The 26,716-nt window shown below is 45.0% G+C and overlaps 1 protein-coding gene across 1 annotated transcript; it reads right to left on the minus strand.

Moving 5' to 3' along the window:
- Positions 1-232: 232 nt before the first annotated feature.
- On the minus strand, positions 233-26,051 carry LOC129337777 (solute carrier family 22 member 13-like). Its single transcript, XM_054991726.1, has 10 exons — positions 25,680-26,051; positions 24,592-24,695; positions 21,947-22,101; positions 20,616-20,784; positions 13,358-13,478; positions 11,676-11,770; positions 10,363-10,577; positions 5,697-5,805; positions 1,892-2,098; positions 233-1,162 (listed from the first exon to the last, which is right to left on the minus strand). The coding sequence occupies exons 1-10, from the start codon at positions 26,049-26,051 to the stop codon at positions 1,066-1,068; spliced, it is 1,644 nt and encodes a 547-aa protein (XP_054847701.1). The 3' UTR covers positions 233-1,065.
- Between the last annotated feature and the right edge of the window lie 665 nt (positions 26,052-26,716).

Below are 26,716 nucleotides of genomic sequence, written 5' to 3' on the forward strand. Positions count from 1 at the left end.
ACACAGCTTGCCTGCTTTCGTCTATTATTCACAGAAATATTAAACCTGCTCAGGCAGCACACAGCTGGCCTCTCTTTCCCTGACTGAGAGCCAAGCTACAAGTGACACCTTACACAGGTTGGACACTTGTCAGTTTACCTCAAGTTTTGATGGGAAATGTAGGCGTCCTGGTTTTCCAGCTTGGCTCTCCATTACAGCTGCAAGACCAGGATGCCTGCATTTCCCATCAAAACCTGAGGGAAGCTGACAAGTGTCCAACCTGTGTCAGGCATCACTTGTAGCTTGGCTCTGAGTGTCCTTTCACAAACATGCTCAGTTCAGGTTCCACACATTTTATATTTCTCTCATAAACACTTCAACATACTCAGGCAGCACACAGCTAGCCTGCTTTCCTCTGACTGATGAAACTTTTGCTGTCCACTCTCAGTCTCAAACTGCCTTCACTCCGCCCACACTCTCAGTCATCAACCAATCCTATCACTCACTCATCCCTCTCTTTCACCCCCACTCTTCACCTATCTCACACCAAGCATTTAAAGATACATGCACACATTTACTTGAAATCATTACCGTGGGGAAGCTAGAGGTCATACCAGAGGGTGATTTATTAAAAATCATCCCTAAACTTAGTGTTTGAGGGTGATTTTTAATGCATTGCCGCCCACCGGCCCTGCTCAACCAGTAGCTTCCCCATTGTGCCAGAAAATGATGTCATTTTCTGCAGGAGTGCACACGAGGATGAGTTCCATGCTACCCCCCACCCTATACCCTCTGCCCCGTTTGGACCCTGGGAGATCTGACACCCCTTGTGATTCCCAGCACGTCATGAATTCTGTTTTAAAAGAATTTGTGTAGGTTTGAATGTGTTTCTTTGCATTACATTCAAATATTTTTGAACTGACACTAAATATATTGCTGAAGATTAAGTAAAAGCTTTACTTTTTTAAAAAAAATCCTTTTTAACTTTTTTAAAAAGTATTGATTTCTATCCACGCTATTCTGAGTTGCAAAAAAAAATCCCTCAATTCTTTGTTTTTCTTTATTCCAGTTAATTTGCTGCCCTGGCTACAAACGAGTACTCCGTGTCTGTTCAGTAACTTCACTGTCTCCGTCTGGTTTTAAGTGTCCATTTTCCAAGCTAACGTTGCCTGTCTTGTAGGGCCTAGAGACAAAGGAAAAAGTGCAACACAAAATTAAATGTCTTTATATATCAACATTCAATTCAGAATAATTTTACAGAAGTGACAGGAGATGAAGGAATTCTAATGTCTGGTTCACTCATTCATACTTTTCATGTGATGACTGCAATTCCTGGTGAAGACTTGCATGTAGGTTTGTCGGCTCTAGGTTGAGGTGGGGCCTGGGGAGGGTGGAGTTTGGGGAGGGGAGGGAGCTCAGCCGGGTATAATACCATAGAGACTACCTTCCAAGGCAGCCATTTTCTCTGAGGGAACTGAGCTCTGTCACCTGGAGATAATAGCTGGTTTCACACGCACCCATAAGATCACGCAAACCTCATGGAACGAAGTGTCTTCCTAGTGTGATTTCCCGGCACGATTCCCTTTAATGGTGTGATGACGTCAGAAATCGTGCCATTAAACGGGATCGTGCCAGGAAATTGCACTAGGAAGACACTTCGTTTACTGAGTTTCACGTGATCTTCTGGAGGCTCTGGCCATGTGGAAATGGCCAAGTTGTAATTTCAGGACATCTCCAGCCACCACCTGGAGGCTGGCAACCTTACTTGCATGTGTGGCTATGCCATTACGTTGGATCACTTATCACTCACTTGGCCCTCTTCCTATGGCATTTCTAGACTGAAGTCAAGAATAGATGAGGAGAACAAAGAAACATGCTGGCAGATTTTTAGCAAGGCCAGCCAGACACTCACCGTCTGTTCTCTACGTCACCCACCCAATCCGGAAGGTCTTTGCCACGCGTCTCCGGAAGAAGGAAACAAAGGAGTCCCCCAACCACTGCTGTGCTTCCAAATATCAGTACAGGGATAGAGGTGTGGAACTTCTCCAAGAGCCCGATCAGAGGTGAGATTATCCCAGCCACTCTGGCTGATACAGAACATAGTCCCACTCCCATCTGCCTGAGAAGGAAGCAAAACACGGAAGCCACTGAAATATGGTCCCACAGCAGCATCGCTGCCTTTTGAGGCACCTCCCCATATTTCTGTGTAATACATATTATTTGGGCCTTCCAAAAATCTCAACACTGATCTGGAAAGCCATAGTCAATTTCAAATACAGACTGCAAAACTCCGAAGATCTTCCAGTCTTCATTAAATCAGCAGCCCGAGAGCAATGCTGGTTAAGGTGGAACAAAACTGTGGGCACGGAAATGAACAACTTAGGTTCGTGGGACCCAAGAGCTTTAACGGGAAAAGACGAGAACTACTTATAGGGAAGCTGCTTAAGCAGGACTGGGACTCCCTTCAAAAAGACGCCGCACGAAAATGTTCCCCGCTCTACGTGGGAATTAAATATCCTACCCAGTTTGTCCCACCTCATTATCTCAGTACGCTAGTAGTCTCAAAACTGAGGCAGTCATACATGGTTGCACATTGCAACGCATTGCCGATAGCCCAGATGAAGGGCTGCTTCCTCCGAATACCATCCAATCGACGTTTCTGTGACTGCCCTTGGCTGAAGTTGACTCGCTGTCCCATACCTTCCTTCACTTTCCAAAGCATGAACTAGCCAGAGAGAGATTCTTTTAAAAATGCCTACTGAGGCATTCGAACATCTCTGATGCCTCAAAATTAAGACTATTCCTGAGTAGCCTTTGTAAAAACTGCATTGTAGACGTGGCAACCTTTTCTTTAATTGCTATTTTTAATTCTTAAACTTTGTTAGAGTGTATGGCCTATGGGCTGTTAAGCTGAATAAACTAAACAACCAGATTTCTGTGTGACCTAATTTCTTCATTTCCAGTGTAGTTCTGAGCCACTCATATTCAATCTCAGCATTCTATCATTATTCAGAGCCAACACAGACAGTGTGGTGTAGTGGTTAGAGCACCAGACTAGGATTTGGGAGACCCAGGTTCGAATCCCCACTCTGCCATAGAAGCTTCCTGGTGACCCTGGGTCAGTCACAGACACACAGCCTAGCCTACCTCACAGGGTTATTATTGATTTATTTAAAACATTTTTTTCCACCCAATTCAGGGTCCCCTTGGCAGCAAACCTTACATCGTTAAAACATCAGAGACATCAAAAAGTATTTAAAATAAAAATATATTGGAAACAGTTAGGAGGATAAAATGTAGATGAGTATGATGTAAGCCACGTTTGGGCTCCCAGGCAGGGGGAAGGTGGGGTATAAATGAAGTAAAATAAAAAGCATAAATAACCATACCTAAGGCATATATTTTTGGTGACCATCATAGCTAATATAGCACAAGGTTCTAGCAGGGTTCCATACAGTCCATCCTTCTGTGAACACACCAAGCTATTGTAGAATTTTACTTTGGGTGCTGAATTCATCATAAGAGAATCCCAACTTTTGCACAATGTCGATTTCTATGTGGAAATGCACATTGCGAATTACCTGGGGATGCTCAAGTGCAGGATATTATGTGTGGTTCTCGATTCATTTGCTGGCTGTTCTTGCTCAGCGCATGTGAATGCCACTTTCATGGGAGCTCCCTTTGTGTGATCGCATCTGCAAGTGATTCCGGAGGGCAAAGCGCCAATTCAGCTCTGTTTTTGCTGCGAGAACAAGTACTGTAGGCTCCTCTGACTTGCCAATTTGCATTTCTTTAAGGTGTGAGAAAGTGTCAAGATCTGCGTTTCAATGAATGGATGTGGGAAGTGGGGGAAACTGGGACACTTTTAGCAGCTGAGGAGGAACTGGTATCAAACGCATGAATGAATTCACGCCGAGCAAATTCAAGTGTGACTGTGCGAGCGAGTACACGAGAAGTTGGAGGGGGGACATGTGAAATGACGTTCACTTGAGTGTCCCTAGGTATTTCGTAATGTGTATTTCCACCCCTAGTTCTTGAGCTTATGCAGGTCATCTCAGAAAGTATGCCTAGTGAACCCTCAGAAACTCAGGAGGTATGTGAAGAAAGCGAAGACTCGGCTGGATGCTTCATTATTGAAAAACAGATCTTTCATCTCATCTTTCATTTCTGATGTAAGCAGGACAGCACATAAGTAAAATACACGTGAATCCTCCTGACCCCAAGTTTCTCCCCCTACAACAAAGCAGCAGAGGTCAAAGGTGAACCCCTAGGAAGTTCTCCAGGCCTTCTCAGAGCGGGACCACAAGTGACGCCTGACACAGGTTGGACACTAGTCAGCTTCCCTCAAGTTTTGATGGGAAATGTCGGCATCCTGGTCTTGCAGCTTGGCTCCCCGACTGCTGTCCAATGGACTTTTCTTTTTTTTTTCTTTTTTTTTTAAATAATTTTATTGGATTAGATATCATTAAATTGTACAGTACAATCAGTTTCCTTTAATTTTTCCAATTCTAACCCCCTCCCTTTCCCCCCCTTTTGTTGACTTCCAACAGTTTTCCAACCCCTTGTCCCTTTTCCCTTACTCATTTTAAATTTATTCTATCTGTCAAACATAATCTTTCACTTTCTTCTAAGCTTATCTATATAACAACTAAATAATACATAACTAAATAATACATTCTTGGCATATTTTCTTTTGATAATAATCATTTAGCTAACTTTGGTACTCTATACTCTATCTTATAATCTCATCTTCAATATAGGGCAAACAATTTATCCCTCATTTAGCATATTTTTAGATACTTCTATAAACAGTACATTCAATATAAGTCAACCAATTTAACTTATACTCTGTATATTTCTTTTTCTACATATCTCATCTTCATACTGTTTTAATTATATAATTGTATTATTCTTTCATTATGCAACTATCCACCAAAAATAGTCAACCAATTTGACCCATATATACCTCCAGACCAATTCAATCAATTTAGCACATAATCTATACATTAATATATATTTTCCCACCTTACTTAAGTTCCTTCATTGCAATTATAAAATTATCTCCATTATACAATTATTGCCAGAAATGAAATTAATTAGTTTCTATCCTTATAACTGGTTAATTTCTGTCATTATAATTCTTGTAATAACACCTATAATACTTAATGCTATATATAATAGTCTAATAAAATAGTTGCTTAGAAATTCTCATTTGCCTCTCCGCCCCCCGGTAAAGTCACCTCCCTCTACTTTTATTGTATTTCAGTAATTTTCAAACTGCCACAGTTCTCCTCCCACCTCCCATTTCTTCACTAAATATTGTTTCAGCTTCTCCCAATCCGTGTTGAACTGTCCTGGATCAAGGTCTCTCAGTTTCCTTGTCATTTTGTCCAGTCCAATGGACTTTTCAACTGTCACTTGTCCAACATTCCGCCAAGCTGCCTACATTTCCCATCAACACTTGAGGGAAGCTGACAAGTGTCCAATCTGTGTCAGGCGTCACTTGTGGTCCCGCTCTCAGTAAGGGATACATCTGCCTCCAGTATAAGGCAGCAGAATGGGGTGCTCCTCTTATTTCTGGTTTGAAAAACAGTAAGGGTAACCTTTGCATTTGAAGGGGGGGAAATGTGGAAAATAACTCCATGCTTCAGACCACCTGTTAATCTGAACTCAGTTTTTGATTCAACAACATTATACAAAATGACAGGAAATCTCACCGGACAACTGTCGGGAACAGCTCTGCAGAATACACATACGAGGTAGAGAAGGAACCAGACATGGAAAACTTCCCAATGACGGCCAACACGGTTATTACCACAGGCAAGTCTGAGGAGAAAAAATGCATATATAATTTTCTAAAGCCCAAACTGAGGTGATGGGGAGAGAACACAGACTTTCCCACCTGCTTTCCATGGATAAAGATCCTCTGTTTGCAAAAAGGCCACAAAACTCGATTGAATTTGTGTGCAGTGTGAATGGGTGTGGTTTACGGAGGCAGGGATTCAAGGTGTTCGGGGTAGTACAAAAAATGGGGGGTAACTAAGGAAGTTGGAGCAAAAGAAAGAAAATATTTAAAGTTATTGAATATGACTAAAAATATGAATTGGGAACACTGGTAAAAATTAATAAATCAACTAGAAATACAAAAGCTAGAGTAAAAACATCCTCAGTATGGTTCTACATATAAGTATTAAAACCTATCTCTCTCCAAGATACAAAGACAGATGGACTCACATTCTAGCTGTATCTGAAGAAGTGAGCTGTGGCTCATGAAAGCTTATACCCTGCCACTAATTTTATTAGTCTTATAGACACTACTGGACTCTTGCTCTTTTCCACTGCTAAAGACAGACTAACATGGCTACAGTGGCGTAGCATGGGGAGGGTAAGAGGGGGGGTGCCATGGGCACAGAATTTGTGGGGGGCAAGTGCTGCCTGCAGGAAGGCTGGCTGGGCGCCCAGCGAGCTGGCTGCCCCATCAGCGCATGGGTAGCATGGATAGCCTCCCCAAGGGTGCAGTGAAGTCTCCACTCCATTGCAGCCACCCGCGCCCTTTGGGAGGCCACTTTCGCCGTTGTGGCTGATGGGGCAGCCAGCTCTCAGCACCCAGTGAGCACCTAGCAAGCCAGCAGCCCCAGCAGCAACAAACAGCGAAAGCGGCCTCTCAAAGGGCACGGGGGGCTGCGGCGGATGGGGGGCAGCCATTTCCTGCGCGATGACATTACTAGTGATGTCACCATGCAGGCCCGGGAGAGCGCACGTGCTTCACACGCACAAAGACTTCCCTCTCCCCTCTCCCCAGGCCCTCCCCAGGCCCGCTGCATAGCTACCCATCTTGATCTATTAACACCTTGTATACATAATAAAATCGCTAATAAAAAGATATATTATTGTTGTTGTTTATTTGTAGTCCGCCTTTTTCTCTGTGATCCAAGGTGGATTCTAGACATCTGTTGTAGTTGCCTCTATTGTTTATGGTATCAATTCTTGGAATTTGTACTGATGTTAGTTTTAAATTTTGTTCTGTTTTTTAGATACCTATGGTTTTATTGTGAATTGTTCTTTTTGTTCTTAGCTACCCTGAGCCATTTCGCGGGGAGGGCGGGGTATAAATTTGATAAAATATATAAATAAATAAATTCTGCAAGGGAATACAATATAATCAATATCTAGGACAGCCACAGAGCAAAAATACGGTATAATCAACAGTTATGGCATTCAATGAAAACAGCTACAATTGGGTATGGTAGCTGCAAACTTGAAAACTAGCATAAAGCTAAACACAACATGACATCTTTAACAACCTCGAACTACCCAGTAGGAGCATATCTACATCAGCAGACAGTACCCCAATAGCCTAGTCTATAATCTTCTCGTCTGTTGCTGTGTGTACAGAACCAAAAAACCAGACGCATTTCAGCCCAAAGGCCATCCTCCATGGTATGAAAATTTCAAAAACAGCAGCCCATCAATATGTCACATAAAACGTACGTGACTTAGCACAAATATACCGGGAATGTGAAAAAAAGAAAAATAAAGGAGACAAAAATGTTTAATGGTTGATACCTGGATACATGGTTGATATAAACTGATATAAAACCAATCTATTGGAATAAAATTGTTCACACTGAGATGAAAATTAAAACAACATGAAGTCATCAGTGACCCTTCGGCCTAATTAGGCAAACTGCCAATTAAATGCTGCCAGAGTTTGGCCATCAAGTCTTGACTCCTCTAGCCCTGTTCACAAGTTACAGTGAATGCTTGTATGATCTAAGTGGAATGTAGGCTTATTCTTTATACACGCACTGAGTATTTCTCATGTTACATTCAATATACACCTGAACATACAGCACTTATCGCGGTATTGGTCCCGGTTTCATTTGGAAAGTGAATTATTGCTGTTGTTGTTTATTTTGTAGTCCACCTTTCTCACTAAGATGCAAGGCGGATTACATACCGCAAGTGAATACAATATTAATCAATGGCTAGGACATTCACAGAGCAAAAATACAACAGGATCAATAGTTGGGACATTCAACAGAAACAGATCCAGAGGAGTTAGTCATGTTAGTCTGTAGTTACAAAATAGTAAAGAGTCTAGTAGCACCTATATGACTAACTTTATTGTAACATAAGCTTTTGAGAACTACAGCTCTCTTTGTCAGATGGATGCATTCAACAAAAGCAGATACAATAGGGTACGGTAGCAGTAAATTTGAAAACTAGCAGAAAGCGAAATACACAGACGAAACCTTTCTGAATTAAAGCATAAGTAATGTATATGATAAGAGCCCGTGGCACAGAGTGGTAAGCTGCAGTACTGCAGTCCAAGCTCTGCTCACGACCTGAGTTCAATCCCGGCGGAAGCTGGGTTCAGGTAGCCGGCTCAAGGTTGACTCAGGGCCAAGCTACAAGTGACGAATGACACTTGAACGGCAAGTGTATTTCTCCCTGTTCACTTGCCCTCCACTCAATCCACTTGCCGTTCAAGTGTCGTTTGTCACTTGTAGCTTGGCCCTCAGCCTTCTGTCCTTCCAAGGTCGGTAAAATGAGTACCCAGTTTCCTGGGAGTAAAGTGTAGATGACTGGGGAAGGCAATGGCAAACCACCCCATAAAAAGTCTGCCAAGAAAACGTTGTGATGTGACGTCCCCCCCCCCATGGGTCAGTAATGACTCGGTGCTTGCACACCTTTACCTTTAATGTATATGATATCTTTAGCAATGTCCAGGCTCTTTCTTACAAACAGATGCACGCACGTAAACACAAGATGCACGTGTGTTCACTGTAACGTGTGAACAGGGCTTCTAGTTGCATGAGAAATATCTGTCGAAGGCAAACAACCTTTTCTGTTGAAAAGCGATGCTTGTTCATTTTCTATTTATTGTGATTTTCAATGCACTGTGCAGTAGGAGCCGTATGACTTTCCTGGATTTTCCGGCACGGAATGAGTCCAAAAGTGTGTGGATGCAGTCTTACTGTTGGTGAAATTAAATTGCCTAAGAGCTCCTAAACATGCAGGTGGAAGCAAGCCAAGAGAAGGGAGGGAAAGATTAACTCTTTCACAATGCTGTGAGCTCTCCCTCTCAGCAGAGAGAATGGTGCAAGCACTTCCCACCCCGCCCACTACTGCTGTCTGTAAACTCCCTTCCTCAAGGAGTAAATACAGTTTTAAATGATGTGCTTGCTTTCTGCAGCAGAGCAGGAAGGGAGAAAGCCGGGCTGTGCTGACTATTAGAAACAATGGCTGGACACCAAGCCTATATATAGGTTGCGAACTCCAGTCCAACACCATAATTGCTGCTTGACCTGAGATGAATGAGCTTCCTCAGGGTGCAAGCCTCTTGATCCCTTCTGTAGCACAGTGATTAAGTGGTTGGGCTGCAAATCAGCACTTTGCTGGTTCAAATCCCACCACTGCCATGAGCTCTGCAAGTGGCCTTGGGTCAGCCACTCCCCTTAGCCCCAGCTGTATTGTGGGCAGGGCTTTTTTTCAGCAGGAACGTGGTGGAACGGAGTTCCGGCACCTCTTGAAAATGGTCACATGGCCGGTGGCCCCGACCCCTGACCTGCAGACAGAGGGGAGTTTAGATTGCCCTCTGCGCCGCAACGCGGAGGGCGATCTAAACTCCCCTCTGTCTGGAGATCAGGGGGTGGGGCCATCGACCATGTGACCATTTTCACTGAGGGTGATTTAAACTGTAAAAAACTCCCCCTTGTTCCAACTGACCCAAAGTGACGTCACTGTGAGGTCTCGGGAACATGCGCACACTTTGCACGTGCGCATGTGGAACCAGTGGCACCACCTCCCGCTGGGAGTTTCCCCCTATGCTGGCAACCCACTGAGTTCCACCACCTCTTTTCCCAGAAAAAAAGCCCTGAATGTGGGGATAATAATAACATGGACTTTGTTCACTACTCTTAGTGGGGCACTAATCTGAAGAGCGGTATGCAAGCACATTGTTGTTGTTGATCCAGACTCTTTACTGTTGCAAAACAGTAAAGAGTCCAGTAGCACTTTTAAGACTAACCAACTTTATTGTTGTTGTTGTTTTCTCAGGGATCAATTGTTCCTCTGAGTAAGGGTGATAGAGGGCGCCTCCCAGATCACCCCTTGAGGACTGAGAAGGAATAACTTTGTCTATAATCCTGAGCCCAGTCAACTACGAGGATAACCAAGGAGTTTGTATGGGAGGTTAGCTGCAACACCAATAGTAAGATTTCCAAAAATAAATTCAGTGCCAGCTATTACCCTTCCTCACTCAATCAAAACGGTTCCAGACTGCCAAAACTTAGCAGAATTCAAAGCAGCCCACCTGACAAACCATGAGACATGCAAAAGGGAGGGGGCTTTAGTGCATTTTGCTGAGTCAACAGATACCTTTTGGAATGGCCGTGATGAGAAGGCAAACGGCTCCACCCAGGAGTAAGCAAAGCGCCTGGCATTTCTTTCTCCCCAGCCACTGGAGCAGGAAGATACAGGAGATGCGTGCAGGTATTTCAACAGCCCCAAAGATAAGCTGTGTCAGATAGATATCTAAGCCAAAGCTGCCCACGTTGAGGCTTAAGCCATAGTAAACCAATCCGTTGACAAACCTGAACACAAAAACAGGCCGTGCTTCAATATAGAGGAGTCTTTTACCTGGAATAGGCAATGTGAGTGTTGCTGCGGTGTAATTAGAGTGTTGGTCTAGCTGTAGGGCTCCCAACCTCCAGGCAGTGCCTGGAGATCTCCTGGAATTACAACTGATATCCAGGTAGGGTTGCAAGGTCCCCTTACTCTCCTGGCAGGGGAGATCGGGCTCTTACCTTCTTCTTCCCCTCTTCATTGGCTGAACAATGAATCATTTCCAGTGATGTCAACTGCGCATGCCTGGGAGTGCATGCATGCTTCACAGTGGGCCACTTTGGGCCTCAAATGGGCCCAGTTTGGCCTGTTTGGGGCCCAAATTGGCCTGCAGAGAAGCATGGGCGTGCTCTTGGGACAGCGTGATGTCATCAGTGATGTCGTTGCACCCCTCCCCAGGGAGTGTGCCTGGGAGGCTCTTTCCTGTGCCTTCCTCCTCCGCCAGCCAGGTACGTGGAGGCAGGGGGGGAAGAGGGTGCCCCCACTGGGAGAATGGAATCCCTATCTCCAAGCCACAGAGATGAGTTCCCCTGGAGAAAATGGCTGTCTTGGAAGGTGCTTTCTATGGCTTTATACCCAGCTGAGGTCCCTTCCCTCCCCAAATCCTGCTCTCCCCAGGCTCAACCCCACCCCCCAAATCTCCAGGAATTTCCCAACCTGGAGCTGGCAACCCTAGGTTCCAGGTTTCCATCTCAAGTCCAGCTTCATGGCAATCTTCAGCCAGTTACAGTTTTGCAGATTAAATGGGGGGAAGCCCCACGTATGGCATTCTGATCTGCTTGGTAGAAGGGGGGGAGTAAAAAATGCTTAGAGAGGAACAGCATCTCTTCCCACTATGTTCTATGTAGAGAGTCCTAGGGACTGCTTGTGTGAGTTCTGTAAAGTTTGGAGTCCTCGTGGGGGCAGAGATTTTTTGTTAATGGGACTTAAAAGGGGAAAGTCAGAAATAAGGCAGCAAGTTCAAACATGTGGCTACTTAATAAAAGCGTATGCCATCTAGTATAAAAGGCTCAGGTGTTTTTTTCTTTAAGGTTTCTATTAAAGTTAGACAATCGGACCAGGCTTACCAGACAGTTGACATGAGAAGAGTTACCTTCCCTAAGTGGGGATTTCTGAAAAGATCCAGAATACTCCCAGACTTGACCTTCGCCTCAGGTTGCAGCTTTTTCAAGAAAAGGAAAGAACATACCGACATGTCAAAAAGCAGATTCTAGTAGGGCAGCCGAGCTAAAGGCCAACAGAAACATGATGGTAGCCAAGACCAAACCATTCGCTTCTGGGACTGTGCACTCCATGGGGCCGCCCTGAAACCATTCTGTCACTTGTGCAAAGAACCAACATATGCTGCGCTGTGTGCATCCTTGAGATAGGACCCCGTAAATTATTGGTGGAGATCCCGTTGTTACAGGCTCTTGCATAGCCGTCTACCTTGCTGCTAATTCCCCCACTCTCTATTACTTGCAAGGAGACCAACTCAGGTAACAGCACAGCCACTTTGCAGGGGGATCAGCGCATGCGGCTGCACAAGTGTAAAGTCCCTTGGGTGAGCGCTTTGGTCTCACACTTAAATCAGGCCTTAGCCTGTTGCAGCGAAATCCAAAAGGACTTAGGGTTGTCAACTCTGGTTTCAGTTTTTGGTGGATAGTTGGGTTGGTTTGCAGTAGAAGGGCAGGATGTGAGTCCAGTAGCATCTTAGAGACCAAGAAGATTTTCAGGCTTTCGAGAGCCAAGGCTCCCTTCTGGTCCAGAAGAACTCCAGACCTCACCTGGATGTTGGCAACCCTAGGCATCCCAAGCGCTGCTGCTTCAATTAATTTGTTACGCCATTTAAGGTACCGCATGAGTTTTCTTTTGAACACATCACACAAGAGCAAGAAATTCAGCGCAGTTTCTCCCTACGTCCCTCATTTACTGTTCCCCCTTTACAAGCGAGAATGCTGTCTACACCTGTTGGACTTCGCCATCTACTGGTCAGCACGAAAAAAGTCACTTATGTCTGCCATATGGGCTGCCCCTGGCTTGTCTTATTGTATAGCTCACCTCCTCCTCTAGAAAAGGGGAGGGGGCTTTGCGGGAACCCTCATAATCACAAGAAGGGTCAAATCGCAGGCAGGGTATGCAGCTCAAGACAAGGGCAGGTAAGCAAACCAGCCAGGCTTTTTCTTATATTTGGTGGGGACAAAATTTGGACTGCTAATTGGTCATGGGTGGGAGTGGAGACAGGCAACTTTTTTGCATTAGGGCCAGGCTCCATGAAAGAATAGGGCCTGGCTATCCTCCACTCTGCCTTTTTTTAAACACCACTTCGTCAGATACATGATTTTTAAGAGATGCCTTAGTTGCGTTTTAGAGCTGAATATGCCCATTTTGCTCTGACTCCAAACAACAGCCACCAGACTCCAAGCTGAGTATTCCAACTCTGTGTTTTGGTTCCACCCCCTGCTAAAGTGGCACGGAGGGCAATCTAAATTCCCCTCTGTCTGGAGATCAGGGGGCGGGGGGCGGGGCCCCCGGCCATGTGATCATTTCAAGAGGTGCCGGAACTCCATTCCACCGCGTTCCAGCTGAAAAAAAGCCCTGCCAGTATATAACATATACACTTTAACTTTTGCTTCTTTAACATTTGCTTCTTCTTTCACCCTTGCCTCTTCCAAAACTCTCTGACTACATCCCTATTCCCCTTTTTGGTTATCATCATGGAAATACTCTTTTACAGACAATGTATACTAGAAACCCAAAGTTTCCTCACCTGTTCTAACAGTTTGGATGGGATGGTCCGTTTGTTCATCAAAGCAGCCTTTTGGAGGAGCGTTTTGGCTTCCTCCACCTTTCCTTTGGTCACGAGCCACCGAGCGGATTCAGGAAGGAGCCTGGAGAAGATTTGTGTGCACAAACAAGTTAGTTCTATTTTGCATCCATTCTTAACAAAAAGTGACACAAATCCCCTGCAATCTATCTTCTACCAGCCTATTTTCCGGTTGTTTAGACTGCCCGGCTATCATCGCTTTGGAAAAGGTAAAGGAAAGGTCCACCACAAAAACCAAGAGGGTATATCACCTCTGTAGAGAATCATTTTAGGCCTATTAATTAAGAAAAAAAATAGACTTAAGGAGGATGGGAGAGAGGTTTATAAAACTTTGTATAGGTACATTTGCCAGCTCTGTCTTTGGAAATTCCTGCAGATTTGAGGCGGTGCTCTGATGCCATGGTGTCTGCCCTCTGAAGCTACCATTTCCTCCAGGGAAAACCGATCTCTATAGTCCCCAGACTGTTGAAATTCCAGGAGAACTTCAGGCCCTACTTAGAGACTGGAAACCCTGAGAACGTGAAAGGGGTAATTTATCACTAGATCAAGATCTCAGCTGGCCATTTTCCATCAGTGGCCAACCTACATGCTAGAAGGTTATGGCCTTCTCCTGCATCTGGTATTCTGATATCGGCTCCCATCGAGCTACTGTGGCTAATAGCCACCATAGATCTACCCTCTGGTCTTGTAACCCCATAATTTTTCAAGCCATCATCATACTATATCTTCTGCTAGCATATTCCACAAAATTGCTTTGCAAATTGCAGGGAAACACAGGCCATAGGGAACACTTTTGAAAAGGGAATGTAGAGTTCAGCACATGCTTTGTATGACGAACGTGCTAAACGAATAAAAAAGTAAATCTGCTACGAGTCAAGTATATGTTCCCAGAAGCAAGGCCCTTTTAGTTGTGGCAGCCTAGCAGAAGAATAACCTCTCCTGACTTGGCATTGGACCTTATGAGTTTCCAGAAACAGGGGGAAATGTTCTTGTTTGACTGGGCTTTTTGTTTAGCATGGTTTTGCTATTGATTTTGGTGGTTTCGTGGCTGTGTTGGCTCAGGCTGGTTTGGTAATTAACATATTTTTTAAAAAAGAATTCCTTACACATTTACTCAGCTGTTTCATTTGGCTGCTTAATGTGCTCATGGTTATAATGGAGGCCCATAACCACAGAGTTTTGGGTAAAGCCTCGAGTGTCTCAGCTACATGAGGACTTCAGTTCCAGCTCGCACTGGAAGCTAACCTTCCTCTCCATTTTCACCCACCACCCTGTTGAGCGGCAGTGGGGAACAGTGACTCAGGGGTAGAAGTTCTCCCACTATGGCTACCCTAATGGCCATGGGGCCATTAAATGACCAAAGTTTAAAAGCAATAATGAAGTAAAGTAAGGAAGTTGCAGAGATGCTGAAGTACTTTTTTGCTAGAGTCACCAACTACAACCTGGCAATCGGCAAGGGACTTTACTGGGTGGGTGGGGTTAAACCATAGAGTTTCACCCAAATGGTAGAGCATCCCCGGCAATGCGCAGATATCACTTTTGGGTGCACAGGAAGTGAGGTCTGCTTGTCAGGAAGCTTCCTCTTTTCATGCCCGTCTCCCCACACCCACACCCATCAGCCAGCTGAGCTGGCAGCAGGGGATCCCATATCCTAACCTCAGGGGGGGGGAGGGTGGCAACCTGTTGGGATTTTAGCAAGTGCCCTATATATGGTCATGAAAGAGTTAAATTGTTGTTCTATGTTTAGTCAGATAGCTAGTTAGCAGAGGACCACTTAGGCCTCGAGTAAAAGCTCCCACTATAGAAAAGGGGAGTCTTTACTCTTAATGAAGGAATCTAGAATTGTCTATAGGATGAGTCAGTTTATTGAGGGGCAATTAACTAGCAACATATACTAACATATACTATACTGTATCCTCAAACAGTTCAGTGTTCAGTCTCTAAGTAACTCTCAGTCTTTCCAACCATCAAGATGTAGTTAGTTAGATATTCTTCATTTTCTTACCACATGTACCCTTTTCCCTGATATGGAGTAAAAGTATTTTTCTAGAGCTAAAACCACAGAAGTCTGTCTACTTTCCAAAGTGCTCTACAACTTCTTTCCTTTGAATTTCACACAGCAACACAACCCTATTTTTTTTCTCAAAGCAGGTGATTCTAGAGACGCAACCAAACCTGATGATAACAACAACAACAACATTTGATTTATATACTGCCCTTCAAGACAACTTAACACCCACTCAGAGCGGTTTACAAAGTGTGTTATTATTATCCTCACCACAATCACCCTGTGAGGTGGGTAGGGCTGAAAGAGCTCTGAGAGAGCTGTGACTGACCCAAGGAGGAGTGGGGAATCAAACCCGGCTCTCCAGATTAGAGTCCCGCTGCTCTTAACCATTACACCAAACTGGCTCTCCAGAGCTTCAACTGAACCAAAACTTGAACTGTGTCATACAGAGCAGACAGTCTGACACTGAACTGACAAATTAAAAATTTATTTGGCCAAAGGGCACCTATCCAAGAACCCTTGACCTCAGATCTCAAAGTATTACGTTGTATCACTTTAGTTAGTAATTCATCGCTAAAATATGTCACATGAGCACCTGACTTGAAAGAAGAACGCAGAGAGGTGCCCTCTAAGGTTTCCGTCCTCTACGTGGGGCCTGGTGATTTTCCAGAATAAAAACTGATGATCTGAAGATGACAGATCAGTTCTCCTAGAGAAAACGGCTGCTTTAGAGGGTGGACTCTATGGCATTGTACCCCACTGAGGTTCCTCCCCTCCTAAGCCCCGCCCTCCCCAGGCTCCACCCCCAAATCTCCAGGAATACAGAGTTGGCAGCCCTAGCCCAACCTAGAACTAGACTGATGGAGGCAGTTGCCTTGTCCTGGGCTGAAGATGGCCGGGGGGGGGGGGGAGAGGGTTTGTAGATAGGATTGCCAGCCTCCAGATGGTGGCTGGACATCTCCGAGGGTTGCCAGTTTCCCGCTGGTGGTGGGGAACCCCCATTCCTACCCTCCACCCCTACTTTCCTGGCCAGCGGGGGAGGCATAGGCTTCCCGGGGGCGCGTTCCCGGGTGGCACAGCACGCTCCTGCAGGTCTGAATTGGGCCACTGTAGATGTCGTGTATGCCACGCATCCATGCCACTGTTGTGTTGTCTGCCATCCCTGTATTCTGACTTTCATACTGAGAATGATGTAGACAACTCTACCATTGTGGTCTGCTGCATTTTACACTGCATTTTATATTGTAATGCTGTATCTTATGCATTTTATGAAAAGGCTCCGGAGGGTGTCCAAACTGCTAATATTAATTGCCAAAGGAGCTAGCAGGCTCTTCCTTATCTCTAAGAAATATGCGCTTTCATTTCTGTGTGGCCTTGGTTGAGAGCTTGCAGGCTGCAGCTGGGTGCTGAACTGTATCTGTTTCACAGGAGAGAAGATTCCACTGTGTACCTTATCTCAGACTAAACTGCTCTTTGTTCCCCATGTAACTTTTTAGGCTTTTGCCTAAAAAATACAAAGAGGGCAGGAGAATGTCTCTCTATATCAGTCGTCCTATTGTTTGCCTAGTTACTTCTGTCAACTGCTACCTATGAGTGAACACCAGAACTGTATGCATCTCTAATAAAGTTTCTTCAACCAATGCACCTGCTTGCTTGCTGTGAGGGACTTGGGGATCTAATTGCCAGGGATTGACAACCTAGGACTGACAGTAGAGCAGAGGAGCACATGCTTGTGAGTGGCCCAATCAGGCCCAAATCAGGCCGAAGTGGTCCTGAATTGGGCCGCTGCAGAGCATGGGAGTGCTCCTGCGCACCGCAGTGGCCTGATTCAGGCTGAATTGGCCCAAATCCGGCCCATTTTGAGCCCAAATTGGGCCAAATCAGGCCCGATTCGGTCCCCCGCGGAGTGCAGGAGCGCTACCAGGGGCAGCCGCAGCCCAGTTGGTGACATCACTTCCTGGAAGTAACATTATCATGTGGAGCATGATAATGCTCCACATGCACAAAGCGTGCATGTGACAGACAATGGAGAAGGTAGGTGACAGGACCCCCACCTCCCGCCAGGATGACGGTGGGACCTGGAAACCCTAACATCTCCTCAAATTACCACTGATCTCCAGGTCACAGAGATCTTTTCCCCTGGAGAAAATGGCTGCTTTGGAAGATGGTCTTTATGCCATTATATGCCATTATATCCACTGAAGTCCCTCCCCTCCCCAAACCCCACCCTCTCTAGGTTCCAACCCCAAAATCTCCAGGAATTTCCCAGCCTGGAACTGGCAACCCTAATCTCTGTTGTGTTAAAGTCGCATGCAAAGTGGCTAAATCCAGTTTAAAGGAGTGGCAGGGCACACTGAAGATGGCACAGGTAAGACTTTTATAACCACCAACATCATATTCACATCTGGCAGCATTCGGGAGAAAAGCTCTTATCATGGTCAGGAGTGAAGCAAACAGGCACTCCCCTGCCATGCCGAATTAAGACCTGCTAGTTAATTTTCTTTTAATAACCCCTTCATATCTGACTGTGCCCCTTTGGATGCACGAGGCCAATGCATGAGTCCAATAAATGACTCCAGATACGAATCTTTAATATCTGTAAAATAAGCCCTTGGATTAATGGGGAAAATGACTTCGAAGAGGCTTGTTTGAAGCAGAATAATAGACAAAGATAGGCTTCACTTCGCTAGAAACCTGTATACCCCAAAATCTCCAGGAATTGCCAAACCTGAAGCTGGCAACCTTATTTGTACAGCAGGCAGACTGTTGGAAGAGACTACCCATCCCTCCCCACATGGTCCACTTCCTTCCTGTAACAACCACTTTTAAAATAAAATTCTGGCTATACTACAATGTCTTTAAAAAATAAACCAACTGCAATACCCAGACTTTCTCAGAGATCAAATGACCCTAAACATTATAGGACTGTGTCACAAGGAATAGATCAGAGAGATGTCTTGGTAGGGATAGGGGCTAAACGCTATGCTATTGGGTACTGTCTGCTGATGTAGATATGCGCCTACTAGGGAATTTCCACGTTGCTAAACATGCCATGTAAATTTAGTTCTGCTTTGTTTCCGAAAAATTTTGTCTCTGTGCTCAGCTTTATGCTTGTTTTTCAAATATCTGCTACCATATCCTATTGTATGTGTTTCACTGAATGCCCTAACTGTTCTTCATTATTGTACTTTGCTCAGTAAATGTCCTGGCTGTTGATTTTTTAAAAAAAAATTATGAACTTTATTTAAAAGAGGAAAAAAAGACATGAAAGTGCATAAATGATCTTGAACAGAATACAGATTTAAGCTTCAGCAAAAAAATATATAAGCAAGACAGCGAAATGTCATATTATTTCTCTCCCTCTCCTCAATTACTTATATCCAAAATGTTATACTCAACATTCTATATTCAATCATATACATCACATTTTATATTCAACATTTCTAAAATCTTAGTTTTGTAAGTGATCTATATCCATTTTAACAATTCTTAGTATTTTCAAACTTCCAGCTACGTAGACAAAGAAATCTCTCAATTTTTCCTGGAATTCCCGTGTTGACCTATTGTGCCTATAAGAAGCTAATGTAGACACAGAGGCATATTCGTGGAATTTATTCATCCATTCAATCACATCTGGACAAGATTCTGCCTTCTATTTTTCTGCATATGCAACTCTTGCAGCTGTTACTGTAAACTTAAAAAGTTCACTATGTGCTTTGGCAATATCACTCGGTATTATACTCACACTGTAATCCACTATAAATAAATAATTCACTACAATCCACTACAAATAAATAAATAAATAAATAAATAAATATTATTTATTTAATTAATTAATTTCTAGCCCACCCTCCCCACAAACTGGCTCAGGGCAGGTTACGACAGTATGAATAATACAAAATAAAAACATTTAAATACATTAAAATCAGAGTCATCAGTACACATACATTCCAGGCCCCAAGATGGAAGCCCCCTCCATTCTTCCGTAACCATACACAGGGGGGAGAGGGGGGTACAAGTTGATCTCATCAAACGGTGACTTCACCTATGGGGGGGCAGATGGCTTTATAGCTCCCCTCCCCGACAGAAGACCAGTAGGAAGGCATTACTAGACAGCTCTAAGACTGGCCTTGACCATATCCTGGCGGAACATCTCTGTCTTACAGGCCTTCTGAAAAGATGTAAGGTCTTGGAAGGTCAGATATCCTTCAACAGAGAGTTCCACCAGGTTGAGACCAGGACTGAAAAGGCCCTGGCCCTGGTCGAGGCCAGCCAGGCCTCCCTGGGGCCAGGGACCACCAGTAGACATTGACCTGCCGATCTAAGCACTCTCTGGGGTACATACGGGGAGAGGTGGTCCCTCAGGTATGCTGGTCCCAGCATATAAAATAAAATAAAAACAGATCAGTAGCAGGGATATACACCAAGTTCCCAGTGCACTTTTTTGCAATGGTAACTCATCTTTGGAACTTCCTACATCTTCCTGAGACTCTAGATGGAGGAAGAATTTTCATTGCCCACTAAGGATACCATACCCCCAGTATCCCCCGCACCCACCCCTCACACCCCGCCCCCACTTACCTGGCCATGTGCAGCAGCTGCCTGGATCGGTTCAGTTTAGCCTGGATCGGGGCCGCTGCAGAGCGTGGGAGTGCTCCTGCGCTCTGCAGCAGCTCAAAACTGGCCCTATCCATTCCCAAACAGGGCCTTTTTGGCACTGCAGAGGGCAGGAACGCTCCTGCGCTCTGCAGCAGCTCAAAACAGGCCCAATCTGCGCCAAAACGGACTCGTTTCGGGCCCATTTTGGCACAGATCGGACCCGTTTTGGGTCACTGTGGAGGGCAGGAGTGCTCCTGCGCTCCGCAGTGGCTCAAAATGGGCCCGATCTGCACTGAAACGGGCCCAAAATGAGCCTGTTTGGGTGCAGAGTGAGCCTGCTCCTGCCCTCCACAGCGGCCCCAATCCAAGCCCCTACGGAGCATGGGCGCACTCCAGGGGGGGGGTTGCGCACCACGTGATGACATCACTTCCCAGAAGTGACATCATCACCCTTGCGGGAGCGCACCACCCCTGGAAAGGTGAGTGCTAGGCCCCAATACCCCCGCCGAGAGGTTGAGGAGGCCTGGCAACCCTATTGTCCACATACATGTTGCATTTGGTCCAGCACAGCAGGTTGTCTGATCTGCTACTCACCAGAGGTAGAAAAAGAGGGTAAATATGGGCGCAGAGCCCGCCACCTGCAGGTACCTCCAGTCACGGATGGCGTAAGCTAATCCTGCCAGGATCATCTGTCCTACAGCAAAGCCCACGTGGCTGACAATGACCGTCTGCGGACGGTAGGCAACCCCAATCCATTCAGTGCCTAAAGGGCATTAAAGAAAAGTGAGGAAATTGCAAATCCCAGGACAATTTTATGTGCACTTGCAACTGAAGCCAGAGATGTACTAGTCGGAGCTGCCGCAGCAGGGAAAGGAAAGCCACGTATTCAGAATCCTTTGTAGTTTCAGACCTGGACATGGTATACATTTGGACTTTACCACCACATGGGACCACGTTTCAGAAAAATACTTCTGGTCTGGCCACTCCAATTAGCTGCAAGAACCTCTCAGGCCCTCCAGTGTTTTATTTAGGCTTGGAAAAGGCAGCCTGGTAAACTGTCAAAAATCTGTGAGACAAAAGTCATCTCGCAGAAGGCTTATGGAGCTAAAACCTAACCTCAGTGGAAATGCTGCCCAGCAATTTCCTGAGAATATTTTTGTTTTAAAAACCCCTTGCATTTCAGCATTCTTGCTGAGAGCTGAAATGGTTGGGGTGGGTGGGTCAGTTTTGGAAAAAAAGAGGTTGTGGTCAGTTTACATGCTCCAAAGGCAGCAAAGGACAAGCGGTTGTAGAGTAAATAAATATAGTGTACAGATACAATGTACAGAATGCTGATTTGACACTGATTTGCATGTATTTGCGCATAACTCAGCACAAACATTACCTGGAAATGTTCCGACCCGGTGCATTTTATAGTCTACAGCAGTAATTCTTAACAGGGGCCATATGTTACCCCCTCCTGGGAGCTGAACTACAAATCTTGCGAGGCAGTCGGATCTTTGAGGGGCATCTGGAACTTAAGGCAGCCACTTTTCCTCACCTGGAACGGCTCCTGACTGTGAGCAGAAAGCCATCCTTTTATACCAGTTGTCCTGAGTATAAAATCCCAGATTTCTTCTCCCAAGAACTCAAAAAGCAGAACTCAGCAAACAGGAATAAAGAGAAGGGGGTCTCATGGTGGAGTCATGTCTGTGTATCATATATTTATTGTAACTCTGTTTATATAAAGCTGCCTTGTCCAGAGTGCTGGTTCCTATGTCCTAATTTTTGTGGTTTGCGTGGACATTCAATGATAATGTTGCATGCTTGGAGGCTGGTAGTGGATTTAAAGTACCACCGGGCTACATGCTGCAGATCAAATGCTCGTAGCAAGGAAAAGCAGCCTTGCATGTCAACCACTTCCCAAGAGGTTGCGGGACTCTTACCTAGAGCTAGAGTAGATATTGCAAGTCCAGAAATACCAGCACCCAAGAGAAATCGTAACACACAATAGAGAGAGAAGCTTGGGACGAAAGCTGCAGCAACTCCACATATGCCTTCTATGAGCAAGGACAACAAAATCACTGGTCGCCGTCCAAACCTGGCAGGACAAAATGCATTTTACCGTCTCCACAGGTAACAGAAACTCTCTGTACCTGAAAAGAAACAACATTCGTGGAGATTCCAGGAGAGCCAGCAATTTGTCTTGAGTTTAATTTTTACCTCTCACATTATTATCCTCCCCGCCCCCCAAAGAAGCTCAGGGGAGATGTGCACCTGTCTCTTCTCCAATGTATCTGCACAACAACTTTGTGAGGTAGGCTAGGCAGAGAAAGAGAGAGAGAGAGAGACTGGTCCAAGATTGCCCGTTGAGTTTTACAGGAGAGTGGAGCTTTAAACCAGGGTCTCCCGGCTCCTAATTCCAACCACACCAAATTAGTCTGTGGCAGCGGACGTTCAAATGCATTCCTCAGAGCACCAACACCGGATTGCAGAAGTTAGCTTTGTACCCTAGGGTTGGTGAACTATCAGAATGTCCTGGATAGCCCAAGAGAACATGATCTCATCAGATCTTAGACGCTAAGCAGGGTTGACCTTGGCTAGTAACTGGATGGGAGACCTCCAACAAAGACCAGGGTTGGAGAGGTAGGCAGTGGCAAACCACCTCTATTAGTCTCTTGCCTTGAAAACCCCACCAGGGTTGCCATAAGTCAGCTATGATGTGAGGGCAGGATTTCATTTTCATAAGTTGAGGAACTTCAGTGTTTCATTCACAAGAGATTCCCACTGTATATGTTGTGGGGGAGGTTGCAGAAAAATCAAGTATGTCGACAGCTAACAGAGATATGGCAGTATAAGCCTTTCAGTTTCCCAGGGCATTTTTTCTGCTGACCTGAAACCAGGGCTGGATCGAGGGGGGGGCGGGGGGGGGGTAGTCTGCCCCTGGCGCTGCCAGGGAGGGGGCAGCTGCTAGCTGCCGGGAGCGCGGGGGTGGCAGCGTGGGCAGCTTCCCAGTCTCCCGCGCTGCCTTTCACCTGCCCCACAGGACAGGGGGCGGCCGGCAACCCTAGATCCAGCCCTGCCTGAAACTCCCTGCTCCATTAAAAAAAAAGAGACACTGCCAAGCTAGAATTTATCAGCAAACTTAATTCTATTCATTGTAGTCCTAAGCAAGAGTTTCTCTCCCGGTGCATCATTTTAGCAAAGCTAGGAATAATCCCATCACACTGATGTCTATTGAGGCAAATGGTGATTGAAAATGTCACAAGGCCTACTGCATACATTTCATGGCTTTCAGGTATTATTATTTGTGTTTTACTCCTCCCATGAGAGAGATTATTGCCAGAAGATGACATCTGAATGCAACTGATATAGTGGGATCTTCCCATGAAAGAGGAAGCCACAGGAAATCTATTTTATGTTGATTTAATGTAAGGAGCTACTGGATTTATTTACAATAAATCTAGAAACCTTTAACGTACCACAAGATTGTTTTTCATCTATGAAAGAGTGACTCTTTTATATCTTCCAGCTAGCAGATGTGAGCAAATTGTCTACCATTATCAAACACAACAGATACAGATTATTCACAGACAAAACTGTGTTCAAATTCCTCTATGCACAAAGATTTATATCTCACCTTTCTACTTAAAAAGCACTCAAAGAGACTTACAATAAATAAAATTATAGCATCAAATAAAATAATAAAAATAGAACAGAATGAATAACAGGCAGCAATAGAACAGCCGCCGTTAGAGTCTTACAGCCAAACAAATCTAGCTTGAAAAGCAATCATATTACAGCATTGATAAAAAACAAAAAATATAAATCTTGGGAAGAAATAGCAATCAACTGTGAAGAGAGAGCTATGCCTGGCCTAAAAGCCCTCCAGAGAAAAAAATTGGAGGCCTTCAGTCTCTAAGATAAAGATGTCTCTATGGGAACCAAGATCAAGATAATCCAAACAATGGTATTCTATAATTACGATGTATGGATATGAAATCTGGACAGTGAAGAAAGCTGACAGAAAGAAAATTAATTCATTTGAAATGTGGTGCTGGAGGAGAGTTCTGTGGATTCCAAGGATAGCCAAAAAGACAAATAAAAGGGTACTAGATCAAATCAAGCCTGAATCCTCCCTAGAAGCTAAAATGACCAAACTGAGGCTTTCGTACTTTGGTCACATTATGAGAAGACAAAATTCTCTGAAAAAGCCAATAATGCTAGGAAAAGTGGCAGTAGGAAAAGAGGAAGACCTAAAACGAGAGGGCTTGACTCAATAAAAGAAGCCACGTCCTCCAGTTTGCAAGATCTGAGCAAGTCTGTTAATGATAGGCCGCTTTGGAGGTCTTTCTTTTATAGGGTCATCATAGGTTGGAGGCAACTTGATGGCACATAACACACACACAGTCTCCGAGAAGGGACTTCCAGAGCTCAGGGGCAACAGCAAACAGGAGATTAAACCAGTCGACAGTTCCCCTGTTGACGTCCCTGTTGCTGAAGGACACCGTCTCCTCCACCAAGAGCATCCCAGCCCATCAATCCCTTGATGCCCATTTCCCCGAAAGTTGGTCCTCTACGTCCCTCTTACCAGTCACTTAACGAACCAAATCCCAGTGCTCCAGAGAGAAGGCCCATCATGTAAATAGATTGCGAGATGTCACTTAAATCTTTCCTATCACACACCAGGTCAAACTGAAGAAAAGGAAAAATAAGAGACAAATTTGAAGAGAACAAAGCACAGGTTGGGGGAGTATTTTGACAATTCAGCCCGTGACATTGGCATAGATCGCAGCAACCAAGCTACAGGTTGGGAACTCCGAGTTCCGCACGCTCGATAGCGGCCTTAATCAAGTATCTCTTTATAACCTCCCATCTCCAATATGGCAATAACACTGGGCTAGGACCAGCGCCAGAGACTGACACAACCAGAGGCTGGCATATTTATGTTCTGATTGGAACTCAGCAGCCGGCTGCCAGATCACAAGAGGCTGCTCCGTGGGCATTGATTATACATATATAAAGACAAGTGTCCTCCTGACTGACTCATCAACACCTGGCCCAAACCTCTGGACCTAGAAACATGAAATCTGAGAACCTTTCATAATGTAAACACCCACTAAGAAGGGATTTTAAGAAATTATCCCCCTAAGGGGGTAAAAAGGGGTCAAATGTGTTTTCCCAAAGGGATACAGCTTCCCTGCGTGGCTGTCAGGCTGCTGCCTGCTTGCGCCCCCACCCACTGCCAGCTCAGCCACTCTTCCCTGATTCGGCCAATCTTTCAAGGTCATTTGCATATGCGGACTGATTGGTCCTCACGCCCTACATTTTAAATAGTATGCAGTTGCTACTGGGAGTCATTGAGTGTGTCCTGAGGTAAAATGCACCTCCCAATCTTCCCCTCAAAGTTCACCCGGGTTGCCAATTAAAAAAAAAAACACAATCCAAAAAATGTTAAATACCCATTACAACTGGATTTAAAGTAGTTAAATACTGTAGCGAAGCACAGGTATCAAGCTAGTACGATATAAAGAATAAAGCCACTTCTGGCTTTTGTAAGCTCTCCCGTGGCATTTCATCCCCTACAATGTCTCTTCTGTTATATCCCCTTCTCCAGACATTGCCACATCACCCACAAAGCAAAGAGAAGCCAACATTAATTCAGCAAGAATTTCAAACCTGCTTGACCAATGAGAGCGCTTGCTTGGAAGGGTACACCCATCCATCCCGGCACTTCTCTGTAGAATTAAGTCCGTAGCGCACAATCGCTTCGAGCTCCCAGTCCACTGGAGTGTACATTAGACATTCTTCAAAAGTCCCATCAGCCTTTCTCGGAAGAGTTAAATTTAGTTGCTCTTCTTCAGTCAAATTGAAGCTGACAGCGGCAAACCAGTTTGTGTTGCAGTAATGGGGTTCTTGCCCAACCATGAACAACTGGCTGAACATATGGAAGCCAATGACTGGGCAGGCCAGAGTAATCAACAACACCAGCCACAACTGGAACCTCCCAAACTCATTCAGTGCTTTGAGGATGTCCCCTATATCTGTCATTGTCCGTCTCTTTCCACCTTTCCCTCTGTGGCTCTCATCTGCTCCAAGAGCCTTCTCCACTCAGCTGGAATTAATGTTTAAACCCAGAATAAACTTTTGGATGACACCTGGCATCTAGAAGGGGCAGATAGTCATTGGTGCTTCTGTTAATATCGTCTAACAGATTACGGGTTTGCAACTTCATTGGGTAACCTCTTAACTGCCTTTCCTCTGGAGAGATAGCCAAGATTGTGGACAGCAACACGCCAGAAGGAAACAAAGGTTTGGGAGAATTTCTGTCTGTTCGGTGTTAAGAAAACAAGCCTCAGAGCTTATTTAATCAGGCTGTTACGTAACTGGGTAAAACCATTTACTTGACTGTTAAGTTACTGGGTTAAAACATTTACTTGGGTTAAAACATTTACTTGAATTTACTTGGACCCACACTTGTGCACACGCTAGAACCCACCTGCAAACTCATAGCTGGTAGAAAGATTGCGGGGGGGGGGGGTTGAATGAAGAAGCCCCCAAGTTCCAAGAAAAGAGCGCTCGAGCTCTTGGTTATGCTAATGACTCTGGCTGAAGCCGGCCAATGGTTTACCACTGTACTGGAAGGTGGCACCCAGAAACAAAGAGGGAAAAAGACAAATTGATGGTTGTTGTGGATTTTCCGGGCTGTATAGCCG

Source organism: Eublepharis macularius, chromosome 11 (genome assembly GCF_028583425.1).
Source record: "Eublepharis macularius isolate TG4126 chromosome 11, MPM_Emac_v1.0, whole genome shotgun sequence".
Classification (NCBI taxonomy): Eukaryota; Metazoa; Chordata; class Lepidosauria; order Squamata; family Eublepharidae; genus Eublepharis; species Eublepharis macularius.

Coding starts and splice junctions, on each gene's coding strand:
- LOC129337777 (XM_054991726.1), bottom strand. CDS start 26,051: ATGACAGATATAGGGGACATCCTCAAAGCACTGAATGAGTTTGGGAGG. Junction 24,696..25,679: donor CGCTCTCATTGGTCAAGCAG/GTTTGAAATTCT, acceptor CCTTTTCTTCAG/TTTGACCTGGTGTGTGATAG. Junction 10,578..11,675: donor CTTCTCATGTCAACTGTCTG/GTAAGCCTGGTC, acceptor TTTTGTGTTCAG/GTTTGTCAACGGATTGGTTT.